The following is a 19,193-nucleotide window of genomic DNA, read 5'->3' as shown; positions in this document are numbered from 1 at the left end:
AAGTGTGTGGGAGATTGAAAAAAAATGATTCAGGAGTTAATGCAGGTTCAAATCTAATCTAATTGTGTTTGTCACATGCGCCGAATACAACAGGCGTAGTAGACCTTACAGTGAAACGCTTACCTACAAGCCCTTAACCAACAATGCAGTTTAGAAAAATACCCCAAAAATGTATAAAAAAGTAACAAATCATTAAAGAGCAGCAGTAAAATAACAATAGCAAGGCTATATACAGGGGGTACCGGTACAGAGTCAGTGTGTGGGGCCACCAATTAGTCGAGGTAATATGTACATGTAGGTAGAGTAATTAAAGTGACTATGCATAGATAATAACCGAGAGTAGCAGCAGAGTAAAAGAGAGGGGGGGCAATGCAAATAGTCTGGGTAGCCATTTGATTAGATGTTCAGGAGTCTTATGGCTTGGGGGTAGAAGCTTTTTAGAAGCCTCTTGGACCTAGACTTGGCGCTCCGGTACCTCTTGCCGTGCGGTAGCAGAGAGAACAGTCTATGACTAGGGTGGCTGGAGTCTTTGACACTTTTTAGGGCCTTCCTCTGACACCGCCTGGTGTAGAGTTCCTGGATTGGTGGAAGCTTGGCCCCAGTGTTGTACTGGGCCATACGCACTACCCTCTGTAGTTCATACTTTCCCCTCTAGATTAGAGATTGTTGTAATCTCCACATGTGTCTCAGATTATATACTTTGATTCACGCTCAATTTCCACTTTGAAATCCACAGCTGGATACTGTGGTCTATTCCATGAGGTGAAATGTTCAGAATGTTCCAGACAGAAATATAATGAATAGAGCAGACAGACACGATTCCCTGTTCTACATGACAGGCAACTTCACAGAAGCCTTGTGTTACAATAAGGAGCGGTGTTCAAAGAATGAAGAAGACAAATGCTAAACGGCTGTACATAACTTTAACCAACAGTGTACTTTCTCGGGCATTGATGTTGGCAGCAATGTCTTATTAAATACAGATGTCAAGGAATTGACTTGAATCAGGTACGTTTCTTGGTATTTGTAAACAGGCCTTTAATGAGTGGAAAAGAAAGCGGGATATTGGTGCATTAGTCTACTCTCAGATCAATGGGAGACAGTTAAAAGGACCACAACTTTGTTTTTCCATGCAAAGAAATCAAATCAATACTTTCCACAAAAGGCTCTAGCTGAACATTGAAAGAGGATGTTCTTTCTCCAGTCCATCTTACTGTCCATAATGTATACTATAGCAGTAACAATGGTTGCGATGGATGTTAATACTGCGTAAATACTATACCCCTACTATTAAAAACTGTGCAGAATAGATTAAGTGATATGAAAGGTATGGTATGACCCCCCCATCTACCTTTAGTCCCATTGTCTTGGCATTAAACAACGGTGTTCCGTCCACAACTAATCACGCTTATATAACAGTATTACTGTACAACTCACACAGAAGGAACTTAGTTCATCTTGCTACATTAAACAATTATTACATGTTAGACAATCCACTCTTGACCGTTCCTAACAGTACAGAGCCAGACATCCATCCTACAGCTCCTGTATCAATCACTATGATTAAAATGTTTCATAATAATTCTCCCCAAGTGCATTACATCACATATAATCCTTAGAAAGAGTACATGAGATAACGTCCTGAAAGAGGAATGGGATGGGCTATCTGGAAATAACCCACGAGTCACTCAAGTGATTAGGAAAATGTATCATTCAAATGATTAAGGGTTTTAAACATGAAATATTCATTAACATTTCAAGGACTTTGAAAAAATGGTGGCAGCTTACCTTGATCAGTCTGCATTGAAGTGAGCAACAACAAAAAAACAAGCTTGTCATATTAAAGTTGAAATATTTAATTTTAAAAACTGAAAAAATTATACGCACATACATAGTTTTTAGTATATCATACAAAGACATTATTTAAATGTTATTTAGAGTACTGTGTGTTTCTCATCGACTACAGTGAGCGGCAGTTTGAAAGGCTGGCTGAGCTGGTTGGACTACAGACACAAACCAAAAGGGTGAGAGGTCAATAACCAGGAAGTACACGTTAAATCATCATTAAATACCCAGTGTCACAACTTTTTATATAAAACAACCAAAAGCAGAGCAGAATAATAAAACCTCAATGGGGCATTAAGACACACAGGAAGACAAACTCAAAGAGCATCACACACAGAGAAAGTATACTGTGATTAAACCAGATCAGGGTCCAAATAGGATTCATACATTTTTTTGAATACTTCTTGAATTGCATTGCGTTTCATTGAGCCTAACTGGAGTACCAGATGGGCGTGTTTTGAAGTATATTTGGGACTATTTCATTGGTTCCATTGCGCCAGGCAAGCTCAATCAAGCGCAGCTAAAGTATTTGAAAGGAAAACAAATACTGGATGAAACCCTACTAATCTAACTCATGGTGTACTCGACAACATACGATATCCCCATATCTTTTCATAAAGCCAGATTGAAGAGCAGTAGCGACCACTGGCAAGAGAGGTGAGGAGAATTTATGATGAGTCTCTAATGTGGTAGCTCTGCTGTGCAACACTGCCCTCTTGTGACAATGTAACATATTACACAGGTCCAGGTATACCCTCCCTGTTTCAGTCCGTTTTCTTCCATTTGGTGCCTAATGAACACAGCCCAGGTGTTATTGCTACTGTACACAGATGATGGTGGAAGTTGTCGGTTTCTCTGTCTAGGCTTTACAGCTACGTCGTCTGGGGAAGCTGATAAGAACCCAGCAGTGTGGGTGTGTAGGGCTGCGTTCCAATTCCCCACCTTTCTGCTTATTACTTGCTCACTCCACCAGATTCCTTACACAAGTCCATTCCTTTCAAATCAATAAGGGGGGAGTGCCTGGGAGAAGAGTAAATTATCAGACGTCAGCTTATGGAAGTCCTTTTTCCAACCACGTTACAGACACCAAGAAGCTCAGAGCCACACAGCCAATCAACGGTCCAGCATGATCAGTGTCCTGTTCAATAGGACACGGCGTAGCATACCATTTAGAAAGCGGAAGCGTTTCATATTGGACACGTTCAGGTACTACCTTTTCTTCCGTGTTGTGCCTAATGAACACAACCAGGGGTTCAAAGCAGCCCCAGACCGTCACACACACACACACACACACACACACACACACACACACACACACACACACACACACACCACTTCATCTCTAGCTTCAACTCCAGCAACAGTCCTCTGGCTGCTCAGACACGCTACACTTGTGCCTTTAGCAAACCTAATCCCCATTAAATGGTCCGGGGCTTTTTTTGTATCCACAGGGTAGCTGGGCGTCTAAACAGTCAACTCTAATAATAACAACAACAGTCATCATGGTCTTTAAAACAGGAGGCGAAAAGGCATAAGTCCGTATCCCGGTGGGCGTACAGCTTAGGTTTGGGTTAGGGATGTAAACGCTCACAGTGAGTGGAAAAAGAGGATCCAAGAGAAAAAAAAAGTGGTGAGGCAGTGGGGGAGGGAAGGGGTTAGCTCTCCCTCTAACACAGGGTACCAGTTAACAACCCCTACCACTTAGAATAACAACACAACCGTTTAGTGGGAGAAAAACACACCTGTTTTCGTTGCACTGATGAGACATGGGTAGGCAGGGGGAGGGCAAGGGGTGGGGTCTATGTGGCAATCAGTCAAGTCTCCCTCTGATGAGGGATTGGTCCTTGTGCAATGCATTCTAGGATGTCTGGTTGTGAAGAACTTGTGCTCGTGGTGGGTCGCTCCACAGTCACACTGGTGCTGCTCTGACTGGGACAATGTGAACCGTTGGAGAACTGAAATAAATACTTGGTAGAAGACAGCGGAACCATCAGCTGGTGTGGTATTTCTCAACAGTCGAAGGGGAGGGGCCAGGCAGGTAGTCAATCCATCCCTCCACTTTGCCTCCTCATCAATGTCCAATTGGAAGCCACTGGAAACAAGATCATTTTAAAAAAGCACCTTTTTTATTTGGCTTTCATAAAAGATTAAAAAATAAAGAGAAAGACCAAAGAGAGTGTATAAATGGGGCAAGAGGCAGAGCGAGAGAGAAGTTAGTCTTGTGGTTGGAGGAGAGGTGGGGAGCAGACCTCAACCTGTGAGGAGAATAGAGGGGTATTAGACTGGGCTTCAACACAACCAATTACACACAATCGCTATTTCTGCCATAGTGCCTCTGCGTAATCACCTTGAGACACACATACGCACCTTCGTCCTCCTTCCCCCAGCCCTCGGCCACCCCGGCCAGCTCGTAGTGCTTCTTCCTTAGCTCTCCTAGACGCTCTCGCTCCTTCTGCAGCTTTGTCTCCAGCTCTAGAACAGAAACCTGACAACACACACAAAAACACAGTTTATTTAGACCTGTAACACACACATAGCCACCCCACATTGCTCTTACCTGTGAGTCCATCTCCTGCCTCTTGATCTGAGTGAGGGTCATACTGGAGAAATCCATGGTGTCTGAAGCACACAGTCATAAGAGGGAGAGAGATGGAGAAAGGAGAGAGAGAAAAGGGAGGGACATATGAAGAGAAAGGAGGGAGAGATGAAGATAAAAGGAGAGAGAAAGAAATTCAGCATTCGCTCACACAACATTCAGTCACAATACATCTCACGTTGATCGCTCACTGTGTAAATCCACGGGCACGCTACTGTTAATCCACTCACCTTTCTCCTCGATCTGGGACTTCCCGGACTTGGTGGAGGCTACAACCCCGGCAGTGGCCTGTGTGACCCCTTTGGATGCCAGCTTCAGGCGGCCCAGGTTGGCGTTATCTTTGTCTGCTTTCACCTGCCCAACAGACCAGAGAGTGGATGGGTCACCAACGGGAATGGGTCATGGGTGTGTCTTAAACACATGTGGAGATATGTTTGACACACTGAGTGATGAGAGAGATCTAACTTGGCATGTGTAGATCCGTTTGTGAGTGAGTGTCTCACGCTTGCACGCACAAAGTTTCAGTTACCACAAATCATTACATATAAGTACCGTCTCACCTTGGATGCGGCCACCAGTTGTGCAGTGCTGGCTGCAATCTCATGCGAACACACCATCAGCTCTTCGTACTTGCCCTTGCCCTGCACCACCAGGTCTGCTGCATCTCTATGGGATATATTACACAGAGCATTATGGGTACTGTATTGCATCATGCCACTAGTTCAACGGTTATAGGCTATACAGCATGGGGTGGAGTTTATTTTTCTGGTCAGGTTATGTAGTCAGGAAAATCTTCTGGCCTAAATGAGTGTATTCCAGAATACGATGGTGTTGTGGAGAAGTAACAACACTGCTGTAATACAAGGTTAAGTTAGAAGAGAAAGGGTGATACTACTTACACCATGACTGTGGCGCCCCAGCCCACGGCTTTGGAGGCTGAGATGAGGCCTTCCGTCCAGCGAGAGTTTTTGACATAGAACTCCTTCATGGATGCTGCCCCCTGGTCGAAAAAAATATTATATTTGAATATACACTGAGTATATAAAGCATTAGGAACACCTGCTCTTTCCACGACAGACTGACCAGGTGAAAGCTATGATCCCTTATCGATGTCACTTGTTAAATCCACTTCAAATCAGTGTAGATGAAGGGGAGGAGACAGGTTAAAGAAGGATTGTTAAGCCTTGAGACATGGATTGTGTATGTGTGCCATTCAGAGGGTGAATGGGAAAGACAAAATATGTAAGTGCCTTTGAACGGGGTATGGTAGTAGGGACCTTTGAACGGGGTATGGATGGTAGTAGGGACCTTTGAACGGGGTATGGATGGTAGTAGGGACCTTTGAACGGGGTATGGTAGTAGGGGCCTTTGAACGGGGTATGGTAGTAGGGACCTTTGAACGGGGTATGGATGGTAGTAGGGACCTTTGAACGGGGTATGGTAGTAGGGGCCTTTGAACGGGGTATGGTAGTAGGGACCTTTGAACGGGGTATGGATGGTAGTAGGGACCTTTGAACGGGGTATGGTAGTAGGGACCTTTGAACGGGGTATGGATGGTAGTAGGGACCTTTGAACGGGGTATGGTAGTAGGGACCTTTGAACGGGGTATGGTAGTAGGGACCTTTGAACGGGGTATGGTAGTAGGGACCTTTGAACGGGGTATGGATGGTAGTAGGGACCTTTGAACGGGGTATGGTAGTAGGGGCCTTTGAACGGGGTATGGTAGTAGGGACCTTTGTACGGGGTATGGTAGTAGGGACCAGGCGCACCGGTTTGAGCCATAACACCTTGGAGAAGAAAAAAAAGCTTGAGGCATGGAATGCATAGTTGGAACATGTCGGCCATATCTTTAGTGTACAATATGACGTTTCCCCCTCCATGTCAAGTGATAGTGGGAGCACTGAGCAGAAGCTACATTGGCAGCAGAGAAGGCAGCAGCTACATAAAACAAAATACAGCACATGCGCATAAATCTCCATATTAATAGCCCCGGCAAGTCAGGTTCCAGAAAATCCGGAACCGTAGCCACTCCGTATATTATATTATTATGCACATATGATAGGTTTCTGTTCCTCACTCTGCCACTCTCCACAATGTCCCTTTGCAGATCTTTGGAAGACAGCACGAGCACTTTGATGGCCTGCATCAGGTCTGTACAGGAGGCCAGGATCCTATGGGGGGCGATAGAGGACACATTCATTCAGCAGCTCCACTGTGCAACACATCTTGATATGAAACGTTTCACTCATTTGAAAGTTGTGTGATTCTCAAAGCCAGGGTTGTGTTCATTAGGGCACGCGATGAAAACGATTTGTAAAAGGGGATGAAAAAAATTAGCGTTTCTCACTGGACACGTCCAGGTAGTCCCTCCCTGTTTCAGTCCGTTTTCTTCCATTCGGTGCCTAATGAACACAACCCAGGAGTGGGAGACTCACCTCTCGTTGACCTCCATCTTCACCCCTGTGTCGACAGCACGCGACTTGTTGAGCATGTCCTGTCAATAGGATACAAGAGAGGAAATTAGACACCTTTTGGTTGGTACTACTGTAAAATGAAACCAGAGGATTCTTTTCACACACACATTTCTGTTTTAGTCTGGGTCTTCCTTGGTGATACACACACACACCCATACACACGTTGAGCTGGTTACCTCTATCCTGGCAGCTGCTGACTCCACGGCGGCCGATGTGGCGGCCATTTCCTGCTCCACCAGATCTCCCAGCTCCCCCTGCTGCAGCTCCAGACCCCGAGGACGCAGTTTCTACAGACCAGAGAGGGAGATAAGAGAAAAAGAGAGGTGGCTTTGAATTTGTTGTTTTTAATGGTGCCCCTAGATGCTGTCAGTTTGACATTTCGGCAAAATGTTTTCAAAGATAAGGACATGGGGAGGGGGAACTGACCTAAGTTCAACTTCTACCATAAGCAGTGTTGTGACCTCCCCTCCACGGGTCACATACTTCGTTGAAAGGATAAGAGGCACTGAGACTCATCTTATCATGATGACATCGCCTGGTTTAAATGTGCACAAATAGACATTATGAGGAAGTTGAGGTTCTCAGAATGATTGCAGGGTGTGGACTTTTGGTAAATTTAGTAGACCTAGAGTACCAGTCAAAAGTTTGGACACAACTACTCATTCAAGGGTTTTTATTTTTACTCTTTTCTACATTGTAGAATAATAGTAGAGACATAAAAACTAGGAAATAACCTATGGAATCATGTAGTAACCAAAAACAAAACATATTTTATATTTGAGATTCTTCAAAGTAGCCATCCTTTGCTTTGATGACTGCTTTACACACTCTTGGCATCCTCTCAACCAGCTTCATGAGGTAATCACCTGGAATGCATTTCAATTGACAGGTGTGCCTTCTTAAAAGTTCATTTGTGGAATTTCTTTCCTTCTTAATGCGTTTGAACCAATTTGTTGTGTTGTGACAAGGTAGGGGGGGTATACAGAAGATAGCCCTATTTGGTAAAAGACCAAGTCCATATTATGGCAAGAACAGCTCAAATAAGCAAAGAGAAACAACTTTAAGACATGAAGGTCAGTCAATCCGGAAAATTTCAAGAACTCTGAAAGTGTAGTCGCAAAAACCATCAAGCGCTCTCATGAGGACCACCACAGGAAAGGAAGACCCAGAGTTACCTCTGCTGCAGAGGATGAATTTATTTGAGTTACCAGCCTCAGAAATTGCAGCCCAAATAAATGCGTCACAGGGTTCAAGTAACAGACACATTGCAACAGACACATTGTTCAGAGGAGATTGCATGAATCAGGCCTTCATGGTTGAATTGTTGCAAAGAAACCACTACTAAAGCACACCAATAAGAAGAAGAGACTTGCTTGGGCCAAGAAACACGAGCAATGAACATTAGACCGGTGGAAATCTGTCCTCCTTGAGTCCAAATTTTTGGTTCCAAATGCCGTGTCTTTGTGAGAAGTAGAGTAGGTGAATGGAAGATCTCTGCATGTGTGGTTCCCACCGTGGAGCTTGGAGGAGGAGGTGTGATGGTGCTTTGCTGGTGACACTGTCTGATTTATTTAGAATTCAAGGCACACTTAACCAGCATGGCTACCACAGCATTCTGCAGCGATACGCCATATCATCTGGTTTGCACTTAGTGGGACTATCATTTGTTTTTCAACAGGACAATGACCCAACACACCTCCAGGCTGTGTAAGGACTATTTGACGAAGGAGAGTGATGGAGTGCTGCATCAGATGACCTGGCCTCCACAATCACCCGACCTCAACCCAATTGAGATGGCTTTGGATGAGTTCGCTGCTTTTCCTTCACTCTGCGGTCTAACAAATGCTCAGCATATGTGGGAATTCCTTCAAGACTGTTGGAAAAACATTCCAGGTGAAGCTGGTTGAAATAATGCCAAGAGTGTACAAAGCTGTCATCAAGGCAAAAGGTGGCTACTTTGAAGAATCTAAAATCTAAAATATATTTTGATTTGTTTAACTTCTCTGGGATATGTGGGACGGTAGCGCCAAATTCAAAACAGAAATCTCATAATTAAAATTCCTCAAACATACAAGTATTATTCACCATTTTAAATATAAACTTCTCCTTAATCCAGCCAAAGTGTCTGATTTCAAAAAGGATTTACGGCGAAAGCACACCGTGCAATTATGTTAGCTCAGTACATAGCCACAGAAAAACACAGCCATTTTTCCAGCCAAAGAGAGGAGTAACAAAAAGCAGAAATAGAGTTAAAATGAATCACTAACCTTTGATGAGCTTCATCAGATGACACTCATAGGACATCATGTTACACAATACATGTATGTTTTGTTCGGTAAAGTTTATATTTATATCCAAAAATCTGAGTTTAGGCGGGACGCTACTGTCTCACTTGGCCAAAAGCCAGAGAAAATGCAGAGCGCCAAATTCAAATAATATACTATACAAATCTAACTTTCATTAAATCACACATGAAAGATACCAAATTAAAGCTACACATGTTGTGAATCCAGCCAACATGTCTGATTTCAAATAGGCTTTTTGGCGAAAGCACACCAAACGATTATGTTAGGTCAGTACATAGCCACAGAAAAACACAGCCATTTCCCCAGCCAAAGATAGGAGTCACAAAAAGCAGAAAGAGATAAAATGAATCACTAATCTTTGATGATCTTCATCAGATGACACTCATAGGACATCATGTTACACAATACATGTATGTTTTGTCCGATAATGTGCATATTTATATCCACAAATCTCGGTTTACATTGGCGCCATGTTCAGAAATGCCTCCAAAATATCCGGAGAAATTGCAGAGAGCCACGTCAAATAACAGAAATACTCATCATAAACTTTGATGAAAGATACATGTTTTACATAGAATTGAAGATACACTTGTTCTTAATGCAACCGCTGTGTCAGATTTCAAAAAAACTTTACAGAAAAAGCAAACCATGCAATAATCTGAGACGGCGCTCAGATATAACCAACATTTCTCCGCCATGTTGGAGTCAACAGAAATACGAAATTACATCATAAATATTCCCTTACCTTTGATGATCTTCATCAGAATGCACTCCCAGGAATCCTAGTTCCACAATAAATTGTTGTTTTGTTCGATAATGTCCATTAATTATGTCCAAGTAGCTACTTTTGCTAGCACGTTTAGTACACATGTCCAAACGCTCGCACAGGTCCAGGCGAACGTCGGACGAAAACTTCAAAAAGTTATATTACAGGTGGAATAAACTTGTCAAACTAAGTAGAGAATCAATCTTCAGGATGTTGTTATCATAAATATTAAATAACGTTCCAACCGGAGAATTCCTTTGTGTCTACAGAAGTAATGGAACGCAAGGCGATATCATGTGGAATGCGCATGACCAGGAACTGGCTCTCTGCCAGACCACTGACTAAAACACCTCCCATCCGGCTCAACATCACAGTAGAGGCTTCATTCAACGTTCTACAGACTGTTGACATCTAGTGGAAGGCGTAGGAAGTGCAAACAGATCCATATCTTACTGGGATTTGAATAGGCGATGAGTTGAAAATCGACCAGCCTCAGAATTCTCACTTCCTGTTTGGATTTCTTCTCAGGTTTTTGCCTGCCATATGAGTTCTGTTATACTCACAGACATCATTCAAACAGTTTTAGAAACGTCATAGTGTGTTCTATCCAATAGTAATAATAATATGCATATATTAGCATCTGGGACAGAGTAGGAGGTAGTTCACTCTGGGTACGCTATTCATCCAAAGTGAAAATGCTGCCCCCTATCCTAGAGAAGTTAACACTTTTTTGGTTACTACATGATTCCATATGTGTTATTTCATAGTTTTGATGTCTTCATTACTATTCTACAATGTAGAAAATAGTACAAATAAAGAGAAACCCTTGAATGAGTATCTGTGTCCAAACTTTTGACTGGTAGTGTAGGTAACAGGAGCTTGCAGGTCAGGTATGTCACAACCGTGTCACAACTGTATGTCACAAACCGTGTCAGAGAATTTCACAACCATGGCAGGCCAGAGAGTGGACAGCAGCAATAATTCTTCACATACATTTTTATACCATAAAACTTCCAAGTGACATGGCAAACAAGAGCCCATGTCTAAGGCATAAAACAAACGCCGGTGGACACCAGTCCCCAACAACTGCTGGGACGTAACCAGTGGTGTATTGACAATTGTTTAGGTGCCGGATCGCAAAATAAATGTATTACGTCATCGTTTCTCAATCAAAGTTTGTACTGCAGTAGACCATTGAATAATACCATATTAAAATATGCATATATGCATATACATATTGGCTCAAATAAATATTCACAAATACCAAATTAGGCCAACCACTTGATCTCAATCAGTTTCATGGGAATATGCATTTAGATCTACTTGAATGATGTAACTAACTACTGTTTGAACAAATTTAACATGCCCCCCATTATTACCAAGACAATAAACATGGGAGTTTGCTCCTCATCCCCATAACAGTAACTGATTGAGTAAGTACGGTTGTGACATACCCAAATTCTTCCATAAAATGGTGAGTTGGGTACCAGATCTACACTCCTAATCATCTAGATTCCAGCTAAGATTCAAGCTACACCAACGTTCACCATGGACAGAAAAGGCCTGGTCTGCTCTGTCCTCCAGTTGCTGTCCCTGGTCCAAGTCTCTTCAATCAAGCAATGACCTGAGAACCATAGAGTTCGGCCACAGCTATACACGTCACGGCCTCAAGTTGCTCTACTGGTTCACTCAACAGCTGACCATCAACGGCCGCACAGACGCACATGTCTGTTGGTTGACGCCATATCTGAAGTGCTTTGAAAGGCTGGTCATGGCTCACATCAACACCATTATCCCAGAAACCCTAGACCCACTCCAATTTGCATACCGCCCTAACAGATCCACAGATGACACACTCTCTATTGCACTCCACACCGCCCTTTCCCACCTGGACAAAAGGAACACCAATGTGAGAATGCTATTCATTGACTACAGCTCAGCGTTCAACACCATAGTGCCCTCAAAGCTCATCACTAAGCTAAGGACCCTGGGACTAAACACCTCCCTCTGCAACTGGATCCTGGACTTCCTGATGGCCCGCCCCCAGGTGGTAAGGGTAGGTAACAACACATCCGCCACGCTGATCCTCAACACAGGGGCACGTGCTCAGTCCCCTGCTGTATTCCCTGTTCACTCATGATTGTACGGCCAGGCACGACTCCAACACAATCATTAAGTTTGCCGATGACACAACAGCGGCAGGCCTGATCACCGACAATGATGAGACAGCCTATAGGGAGGTCAGAGACCTGGTCATGTGGTGCCATGACAACAACCTCTCCCTCAATGTGATCAAGACAAAGGAGGAGATTGTGGACTACAGGAAAAGGAGGACCGAGCCCCCATTCTCATTGACAGGGCTCTAGTGGAGAGGGTTGAGAGCTTTAAGTTCCTTGGTGTACACACCAACAAACTAACGTGAAGAGGGCATGACAAAACCTATTTCCCCTCAAGAGACTGAAAAGATTTGACATGGGTCCTCAGATCCTCAAAAGGTTCTACAGCTGCACCATCGAGAGCATCCTGACTGGTTCCATCACTGCCTGGTATGGCAAATGCTCGGCCTCCAACCGCAAGGCACTACAGAGGGTAGTGCGTACGTCCCAGTACATCACTGGGGCCAAGCTTCCACCCATCCAGGACCTCTATACCAGGCGGTGTCAGAGGAAGGCACTAAAAATTGTTGAAGACTTGAGCCACCCTAGTCATAGACTGTTCTCTCTGCTACCGTACAGCAAGCGGTACCGGAGTGCCAAGTCTAGGTCCAAGAGGCTTCTAAACAGCTTCTACCCCCAAGCCATAAGACTCCTGAACATCTAATCAAATGGCTACCCAGACTATTGCCCACCCCCTCTTTTACACCGCTGCTACTCTGTTATTATCTATGCATAGTCACTTTAATAACTCTGCCTACATGTACATATTACCTCAATTACCCCGACTAACCAGTGCCCCCGCACCGGTACCCCCTGTATATAGTCTCGCTATTGTTATTCTACTGCGGCTCTTTAATTACCTGTTGCTTTTATTTCTTATTCTTTAAACTGAATTGTTGGTTAGGAGCTTGTAAGTAAGCGTTTCACTGTAAGGTCTACACCTGTTGTATTTGGCGCATGTGACAGAATAAAATAAACTTTGATTCAACGCACACGCGCTGCATTATGGCTTCTATTACTTTGGGAACACCGAGGGGCTACTCCCAGCAATTGATCGGGCCACACGACTCTACTTTGCATTGGGAAGCCTCAATCCAGAAATCAACCCCGATGCTAGAATCCTGCCAAATGATGCCGTTTGTGATAACACACAACCCTTTACTGCAGAGAAGAACATGGATCGGATCATTGTTACGATCGCCTATGACCCGTGTCATGTAGATGTCTAGGTTGTGGAAGACCTGTACATAACGCAGCACCAACCGCCAGGGATACCTACAAGATCAGTGTCGGCCTCTTGAGAGAGATACGCAGTAAGAGATATCGCAGATTTTAAGCAAGAGGTAGGTTGTTGATAGAAACTAGGGCTGAAAGTAGATTGACATTCTTGCCAGTAGGCATAGTACAGAATCTTTTGAACAAGTAGTCAACTTGTGATTGTTCTTTTTTGATTGTGATTCTTCTTCTGATGAGATGCCAAGTGTTTAATAACAGCCTTGTTTTCTTTTTATAGTTCACTTTGAGATAAAATGGACATGTAGCCTATTCAAGTTTACCTGCAACCTGACAGGTTTTTCAATGGTTCTGTATTGTTAGTATCAATGTTAGTAACCTGGGCACTGCATAGTATAAAAATAATGTTTTTCTCCTCCTCCTTTTAATTCGCTAGTAATGGTATAATAATCAAATGTTTATGAAATCAAATTACTGTAATTTGCACCTAAACTGTACTATGTACTCATATTTACTCTTAAGAATAAAGCAGCAACAATAACAACAAAACTTGTATGACCATAAAGACAGCACTGACCTCTGCGGTGGCCAGGATGCCATCCAGTGCTGCCCTCAGCATGGCGCTATCTGCCGTTGCCAGGCTTTCCTGCACCTTCATCTGACCCAGCAGGGCCAGGGCCTCGGCCCCACACGCCTTCACACTGTCTGACAACGCTGTGGGGGAATACAGACACAGTATGGAGACTTAGAGGAAGTGGGTGGCTAACCGCTAGCCTGGTCCCTGATCTGTTTGTGCAGTCTTCCCAACGCCGATGGTCATTGTCACTCGGTGACAGGCAGCACAAACAGATCGGGGACCAGGCTAGGCTATCGTTGCGTCTGTGCATTATCAGTACTTCTCTAACAGATGTATATAGGGATGTAGAGTTGTTTTTTTATAAGACATGGATCAAATCAAACTTTATTTTAAAAATCCTGGAACATTCCTGTCCTGGATGTGTGAGTACACATTTCAGTTGAGAAGACACAGGGACAGCTCACTCACCGTCCGCTTGCTCCACTGGCACCATGTGAGAGGTGGCACTGCCCTGAACAATGGTGTCACTCACCAGGTGGGCAAGATGGGTCACTGCCCGCACCAGCTCCGACACAACTGCAGAACCAAGGATCAAAGGTCAAACTACTATAAAGCCTAAACACAATCAACAGGATATGCTACTTTTATTTTCAAGTACTTGAAGGCTGTAATGCTGAAAACCCCGGTATTTTAGCTATAAAGAAGCACTTTACTATCAACCTTCACTGTCCACAAAGAGAATAATGAATACCTGCAACATATTCAATTATATTTACTTTCTTCTATTGGGAAGAAATCAAATAGGACAATAGAAATCTAGATCTTTCATGTGGGCAAGACACTGAAAAAGGAACTTTTCTTCAAGTAATATACATGTGTACCAGTCAAAAGTATGGACACACCCACTCATTCAAGAGTTCTTTATTTTTACTGCACAGCGGCCGTCGGTGAAAGTAACGTTTTTTGGCTTCCTTTTGACCTTGTCTGCTACACAAGAACAACAACAGCTTCGATAGGTGCCTGAAAGTAGACTGTGATGACACAAAGCTGACTAGGGGAGTAAGTTCTGAGTCTGACCTGTGTTGTCTGCCAGGTAGCTGTCTCTGGCAGAGTGAAGTCTGGCCATACAGTCCAGAGAGGCCTGACACCTGGACGCCAGGTAGTCTACACACAATGAGGGTACACAGTGAGGGGGGAGGCATCTTCCACCATACATACAAACAAACATACACACTATTATGAGGGGACATCATCCTACATCACACCCTGGAACACAAACACACATGTACAAGTAGATTGAGGCATCACATACACATCCAGCATGGGTTTCACAATGTGGCATCATCTCAGACGGTCGGACGGACAGACAGACAGGAACAAAGCTGGAGTCAGGTGTGCATAAGACAGAGGTTGGAGAAGGTTAGGGGCTGACCTGCAGAGCTGGTGCAGCTGATGTGTGCTGGGTCGTCAAGCTGGGCCAGTGTGTCCTGGACTATCCTCTCTGCCTCCTCCACAGCCCCCTGTAGGGCGGACCAGCGGGCTGCCACCAGCTGGCTCTCCAGGGCCTGCTCCCTGCTCTCCTATCCACACAGGGTCAGTGAGAGAATCAGATATCACACACGCTCACTGAGAGGCTGACACACAGGCGCACACACACACACAGCTGCCACACACCTTCTCATTGAGTTGGTTCTGTAGGGCCTCGGCGGTCTTCACGCCGCTCTCCCTCTCACTGGCCAGGCTGCTCTGAACACGCTCAAGCTCCTCCCCCAGGCCTGCAAGCTCCTCCTCTTTCTTCGACAAGGATTCCGCTAGCTCCACCTTCTCCGATTCCACAGTCGAGAGCTGAGAACTGAGCTCCTCACTCGACTGAGAGAAACGGAGAGAGGTAGAAAGAGAAAGTGAGTGGGGGGGAGAGAGAGAGGTAGAAAGAGAAAGTGAGTGGGGGGGAGAGAGAGACGTAGAAAGAGAAAGTGAGTGGGGGGGAGAGAGAGACGTAGAAAGAGAAAGTGAGTGGGGGGGAGAGAGAGACGTAGAAAGAGAAAGTGAGTGGGGGGGAGAGAGAGACGTAGAAAGAGAAAGTGAGTGGGGGGGGAGAGAGACGTAGAAAGAGAAAGTGAGTGGGGGGGAGAGAGAGACGTAGAAAGAGAAAGTGGGTGGGGGGGAGAGAGAGACGTAGAAAGAGAAAGTGAGTGGGGGGGAGAGAGAGACGTAGAAAGAGAAAGTGAGTGGGGGGGAGAGAGAGACGTAGAAAGAGAAAGTGAGTGGGGGGGAGAGAGAGACGTAGAAAGAGAAAGTGAGTGGGGGGGGAGAGAGACGTAGAAAGAGAAAGTGAGTGGGGGGGGGAGAGACGTAGAAAGAGAAAGTGAGTGGGGGGGGGAGAGACGTAGAAAGAGAAAGTGAGTGGGGGGGTGGAGACGTAGAAAGAGAAAGTGAGTGGGGGGGAGGGAGGGAGACGTAGAAAGAGAAAGTGAGTGGGGGGGGGAGAGACGTAGAAAGAGAAAGTGAGTGGGGGGGGGAAGAGACGTAGAAAGAGAAAGTGAGTGGGGGGGGGGGGGGAATGAGTGAGAGAGAAGAGAAAGGAGAACAAGAGCGTGACACAGTATTTTAGGATCGTACATATCCCCGTTTCCCTGCTGAACTGAACGAAAAGGCTCACACACTATACACTCCTAATACCACCTTTTAAGAGACAACGCCCTAAGTGCTATGAGATGTGGAAATGACAACTGCCATTCTTCTACTCTCCCTCGCCTGTTTGTGGGCACCCTCCTGAGCATGAGAACAAGAACGAGAGACGGGAAGAAAGAGTTTGTAAGTGAAATGTGTGACAAAGTGACAGAGCATGTGTGTGAGGACAGGAGGGAGTGGTCGTGTGAGAGAGAAGGAGAAGGGGCGAGTGAGAAGTTGATTCAGAAATAGGGGTTGACAGGAGTGGGAGAGTGGAGAGCGGGATGGGCGATGGAGAGGAGGAATGGTAATTGGACATTCATGGCCTGGTAGGACTACAGTGTCGGGATCACGCAGAGATCGAGGTCTGCACCGACGTTCCACACAACCCTCTCCACACACAATTCCACACGCACACAGGCACCGTACACAGACAGAGATGGGTCGAAGAGTAACATGGAGTTGTGGAATGTAAAGATAAAAAACAGAGTAAAGACAATTTGAAGGTGTCAGGTGTCAGGGTGAGGTAGGTCAAGTGGGGTAGAGTGGAGAGGAGGAATGTACTGTTGGGTGAGTGTTTAGGGTGGAGAGGAGATGAGGAGTGTACGGTTGGGTAGAGGACGCAAGGGTGTTTTAGGTTAGAGAGTTGGCTACCTGTTGGGACGAGGCCATGGTGCTTTTCAGGGTGTCTAGCTCCGCCCTGCTGGAGATCAGCTCTCTCTGCAGCTCCTGCAGCTGCTCCACCTGTTCCTGCTCCTGAAGGGGGACAGAGGCAGGAGAGAGAGAGTGGCGGGGGAGAGAACAGAGGTGGGGGGAGAGAGATAGAGGGGAGGACAAAAGAGAACGAGAGAGATAGAAACAGAGACGCATGTTATTTGCTAGGTCTCCATCTCTCTACCTCCGTCTATTCTACCTATCTAACTCCCACATGTACAGCAAGGCATCTCAGTTACACAATTAAATGATCAGAGACAGGGAGAAAAAGTTGAAAATGTACTGTAGTATGAAGAAGTAAAGTATATTACATTTGAAGTCCTCTGTGTCCAAGAAAGCGAGAGAGGGAGAGAGAGAGGGGGAAAAAGGGGAAAGAGAAAACAGAAAGAGGTGATACATACTGTAAACACACAGTATTTCAGGAGAGTGTGCATCCCTGTGGGAGTGTGTGTCTCGCCCTCACCCGTCTCTCCGCGGCCTCCTTGGCAGCCTTGACCTTCTCCTGCATCTCTCTCCTCACGCTGTCCACCTCGTCCTCAGCCGCCCGCGCCACCGTCATCTGACGAGTCACCTCCGCATTCTGAAGCCACGAACAGAAACACAGACGGTTTTAGGTGAGGGAAGAGTTTTTAGAATTGTAAACAAGAAATGTGTGAGCATTGCTGCTAGAAGTGTATTCTCCATAGAAATGTTGTAGTACAGAATGGATAGGGGTCCCTGATCACACTACTCCTCCCTCCCTTGGCCCAAACCCTCTGGTGGAAGCTCTACCACTACACTTCATACTTATCCAGACCCTTCAGATCTGCAAACATGGACAGGTTTGGGCCAAGGGGAAGGGAGCTAAATGGGACTGGCTGAGAGGGGTAGGAGTCAGCCTGCACCATGAGTCTGAGGGGTGAGGTTCTTCAATCGTAAGGGGTCTGGATGGGCCTACCTTCCTCAGCAGGTCAGCGTGACTCTGCACCAGCTCTGTGTACTTCTCCTTCAGCTTGACGTAGCGCTGCTCGTTGGCCACCGCTTTCCCTGAGACACACGGACAGACAGAGCTGTTATTGTCACAACAGTCAGATGGCTGAATCCTGACTTGAGATATGCACACGTAATTCAAAAAGTTTGTGTAGGCATTGATATCAGCTGAAGGTACAGTAAGAAGATGTTTGAGTGACTCATGTAAATCTTAAGGCCTGGGGTTGTCTGGCGGGCTGTCCCTGGACTCACTCTCGATCTCGGTGAGGCTTCGCTGCTCTTTCTCCGTGTCCTCTTTGACCCGGCGCAGGTCGTCAAGCTCCGCCCGCAGGAACTCGCCCTCTCCCAACGCCTGCATCCTCAGGTGGCTCTGCTCTGCTAGCTCCGCCTCCAGCTCATCGACACGCCCCCGCAGCGCCTGGCACAGACGCCCACTCTGAGAGAGAGACAGAAAGAGAGGAGGGAGAGAGTGTTATGGTTCAACAGTGTGTAAACACACTGCCTCAGAAGTTCAGGCATTATGGAGAATTGCCTCTGTAGTGGCTCAAGTGCCTCATTAAACCTCCTCCCCCCTCCTCACCTCCAATCTGAAGGACTCCAGTTCCTCCCTGAGGGCCTGGATCTCCCGTGTCAGCTGCTCGATCAGGCGGTCCCTAATGGAAACAGGACAGGACAAGGTCGTGTTCATTAGGCACCAAATGGAGGAAAACAGTCCGAAAAAGGGAAAGAAATGGCTGGATGTGGCCAATGATAAAAGCGTATTTTCGGTTTTCCATTGCAAAATGTTCTGGGACGGAAAGCTGCAGGGCTTTCAATGCCTCTGAATACCTCTATTGGAGGTCAGTGTGGTCTGAATTGTGTGACAATCTATACAGACCAAGGATATC

The 19,193-nt window shown here is 45.5% G+C and overlaps 1 protein-coding gene and 1 non-coding gene across 6 annotated transcripts in view; both read right to left on the bottom strand.

Annotated features, from left to right (window-relative positions):
• Positions 1-1,835: 1,835 nt before the first annotated feature.
• The window catches only part of LOC120018293 (huntingtin-interacting protein 1-like), a 40,341-nt gene continuing 22,983 nt past the window's right edge, over positions 1,836-19,193 (bottom strand). For 2 of the 5 annotated variants that reach the window (XM_038961419.1, XM_038961418.1), the window contains exons 13-30: positions 18,887-18,959; positions 18,559-18,742; positions 18,275-18,363; positions 17,801-17,917; positions 17,278-17,379; positions 15,628-15,822; positions 15,386-15,533; positions 15,031-15,117; positions 14,422-14,529; positions 13,954-14,090; positions 7,092-7,202; positions 6,877-6,935; positions 6,519-6,612; positions 5,341-5,441; positions 5,002-5,107; positions 4,672-4,795; positions 4,213-4,464; positions 3,983-4,100 (exon numbers count right to left, since the gene is read on the bottom strand). In XM_038961419.1, coding sequence (XP_038817347.1) covers positions 4,096-4,100; positions 4,213-4,464; positions 4,672-4,795; positions 5,002-5,107; positions 5,341-5,441; positions 6,519-6,612; positions 6,877-6,935; positions 7,092-7,202; positions 13,954-14,090; positions 14,422-14,529; positions 15,031-15,117; positions 15,386-15,533; positions 15,628-15,822; positions 17,278-17,379; positions 17,801-17,917; positions 18,275-18,363; positions 18,559-18,742; positions 18,887-18,959 — 2,092 coding nt within the window. In that variant the 3' untranslated portion in view covers positions 3,983-4,095. Of the gene's footprint in view, positions 4,101-4,212; positions 4,465-4,671; positions 4,796-5,001; positions 5,108-5,340; positions 5,442-6,518; positions 6,613-6,876; positions 6,936-7,091; positions 7,203-13,953; positions 14,091-14,421; positions 14,530-15,030; positions 15,118-15,385; positions 15,534-15,627; positions 15,823-17,277; positions 17,380-17,800; positions 17,918-18,274; positions 18,364-18,558; positions 18,743-18,886; positions 18,960-19,193 lie in introns of all 5 variants that reach the window. The other 3 variants (XR_005472204.1, XM_038961421.1, XM_038961420.1) reach the window with 3 other exon arrangements.
• LOC120018981 lies at positions 14,871-14,977 on the bottom strand. The gene has a single exon (XR_005472278.1). It is a non-coding gene; the product is annotated as a small nucleolar RNA SNORA16B/SNORA16A family (small nucleolar RNA).

The sequence above is a fragment of the Salvelinus namaycush genome, chromosome 23 (assembly GCF_016432855.1).
Source record: "Salvelinus namaycush isolate Seneca chromosome 23, SaNama_1.0, whole genome shotgun sequence".
Taxonomy (NCBI): domain Eukaryota; kingdom Metazoa; phylum Chordata; class Actinopteri; order Salmoniformes; family Salmonidae; genus Salvelinus; species Salvelinus namaycush.
The sequence above is the reverse complement of the archived record's forward strand: the minus strand, read 5'-3'. Positions and strand labels throughout refer to the sequence as shown.